We start from the raw sequence: 1509 nt of genomic DNA on the forward strand, positions 1-1509 counted from the left end.
GTGGCTGTTAGACCGTGTATGCACTGAGCCCGGGCTTCAACGCCGGTTCACTGAGGCTCATGCCGGCCGATTTCGCATGGGAGCAATTGATTCATACTTACAGCGGGTCGTACGATTTCGGGAGAAGCTATGTATTGCAGTGCACATTAGTGGAGGGCAACCAGCGCGGGCCCCAGAGCTATTGAGCATTCGACACCACAATACTGACAGTGGCGGGCACCGCAATATATTTGTGGAGGATGGGCTGGGGGGTTTTGTGACACAGTACCACAAAGGCTTTTATGCATCCAATGATACCAAGGTCATTCACCGGTATTTACCACGGGAAGTGGGTGAATTGGTGGTATGGTATTTATGGCTGGTGCTGCCATTTGTGGAACGGCTTGAGGCATATCAACAGAAGATACGGCAGATGGAGGGGAATGATAACAACTGGTAAGTTTGGACAGAATCAAATGACTGACAACTGGTGAACCTTGACAGTGAATTGTTGACAGTGAATTGTTGATGGTGAATCATTGATGAGTGAATGTTGACAGTGAATGTTGACAGTGAATGTTGACAGTGAATGTTGACAGTGAATGTTGACAGTGAATTGTTGATGGTGAATCAGATCAAGATCAGAGCAGTAGCTGACCATCCATAGTGGCCACCGGCGAGCATTTTTATGGCCCCCAGACCCCAGCACCAACCGGGAGTGGTCATCAGAGCGGCTCCGAGAGCTTTTGAAACGGGAGACCACCGCTGGGCTCCAAGGCCAGGCATTGAACTTGCCTGCATACCGCGATATCGCCATTGGCATCAGCCGTCGATATATGCGGCCATCCAGTGTATTTCCCAACAACATGCACAATGACTGCCCCAACCCACAGGATGATGCTGATGCCGAAAGCGGTATGGGTGCTGAGGAATGGATGGGACATATTGCTGATTTACAAGCCGCACATTCATCCCATGTGGCCGGCATGGTATATGGCCGGGGGATCATGGAGCAGCCTGGCACCACAGCCCACCGACGTGAGATGTTCCGGCTGAGTAGCACTGATTGGCACAAGTTTTTAGGGTTTGTGTCCAGTGATGATGGCGGTGCTGAAAGTGCATTGGGCCAGGCCAAGCGATCCCCATGGGAAATCGAGGCCGAGCAGGGCCGTACAGAGCGACAGTGGTTGTTACAGCAGACCCCAATGGAGTCCCAATTACAACAGCTCATGGGGAATGAATCCGCACGGTTTCAGGGCGTCCAAGGAGCTGCAATCCAAGCGATTCAGCAAGGTCAGAGCCCAGTGGTGGTCGTCATGCCCACAGGAGGTGGCAAAAGCATGTTATTTATGCTGCCAGCATGGGTGGCTCCCCGGGGTACAACTGTGGTGGTAGTCCCATTGATTGCATTACGAGGGGACTTACAGCAGCGGTGTGCCAAACTAGGCATTCCATGTGTGGAGTGGGAAAGCCGGCGGCCCCCAGATGAAGCATCCATTGTGCTTGTTACCCCCGAGTCTGCAATTACAG

At 52.4% G+C, this 1509-nt stretch overlaps 2 protein-coding genes across 2 annotated transcripts; one reads left to right on the forward strand and one right to left on the reverse strand.

The window, feature by feature from the left end:
• Positions 1-1432, reverse strand: ASPGLDRAFT_1393972 (uncharacterized protein). Its single transcript, XM_022541680.1, has 3 exons — positions 1430-1432; positions 510-1373; positions 1-439 (listed from the first exon to the last, which is right to left on the reverse strand). The coding sequence occupies exons 2-3, from the start codon at positions 1208-1210 to the stop codon at positions 394-396; spliced, it is 747 nt and encodes a 248-aa protein (XP_022395107.1). The 5' UTR covers positions 1211-1373; positions 1430-1432; the 3' UTR covers positions 1-393.
• Positions 1296-1505, forward strand: ASPGLDRAFT_97152 (uncharacterized protein; the record flags this gene model as incomplete). The annotated part of the gene is made up of 1 exon (XM_022550601.1): positions 1296-1505. A coding segment is annotated over one exon (210 nt), but the record flags the coding sequence as incomplete, so codon positions are not given.
• Positions 1506-1509: the final 4 nt, after the last annotated feature.

This window comes from Aspergillus glaucus (genome assembly GCF_001890805.1).
Source record: "Aspergillus glaucus CBS 516.65 unplaced genomic scaffold ASPGLscaffold_78, whole genome shotgun sequence".
Taxonomy (NCBI): domain Eukaryota; kingdom Fungi; phylum Ascomycota; class Eurotiomycetes; order Eurotiales; family Aspergillaceae; genus Aspergillus; species Aspergillus glaucus.

Excerpts from the sequence above, each read along its gene's own strand:
- ASPGLDRAFT_1393972 (XM_022541680.1), bottom strand. The coding sequence starts at position 1,210 with ATGAGCTGTTGTAATTGGGACTCCATTGGGGTCTGCTGTAACAACCAC. Across the intron at positions 440-509 it reads TCACTCATCAATGATTCACC|TTACCAGTTGTTATCATTCC; the intron begins ATCAACAATTCA and ends TTCTGTCCAAAC.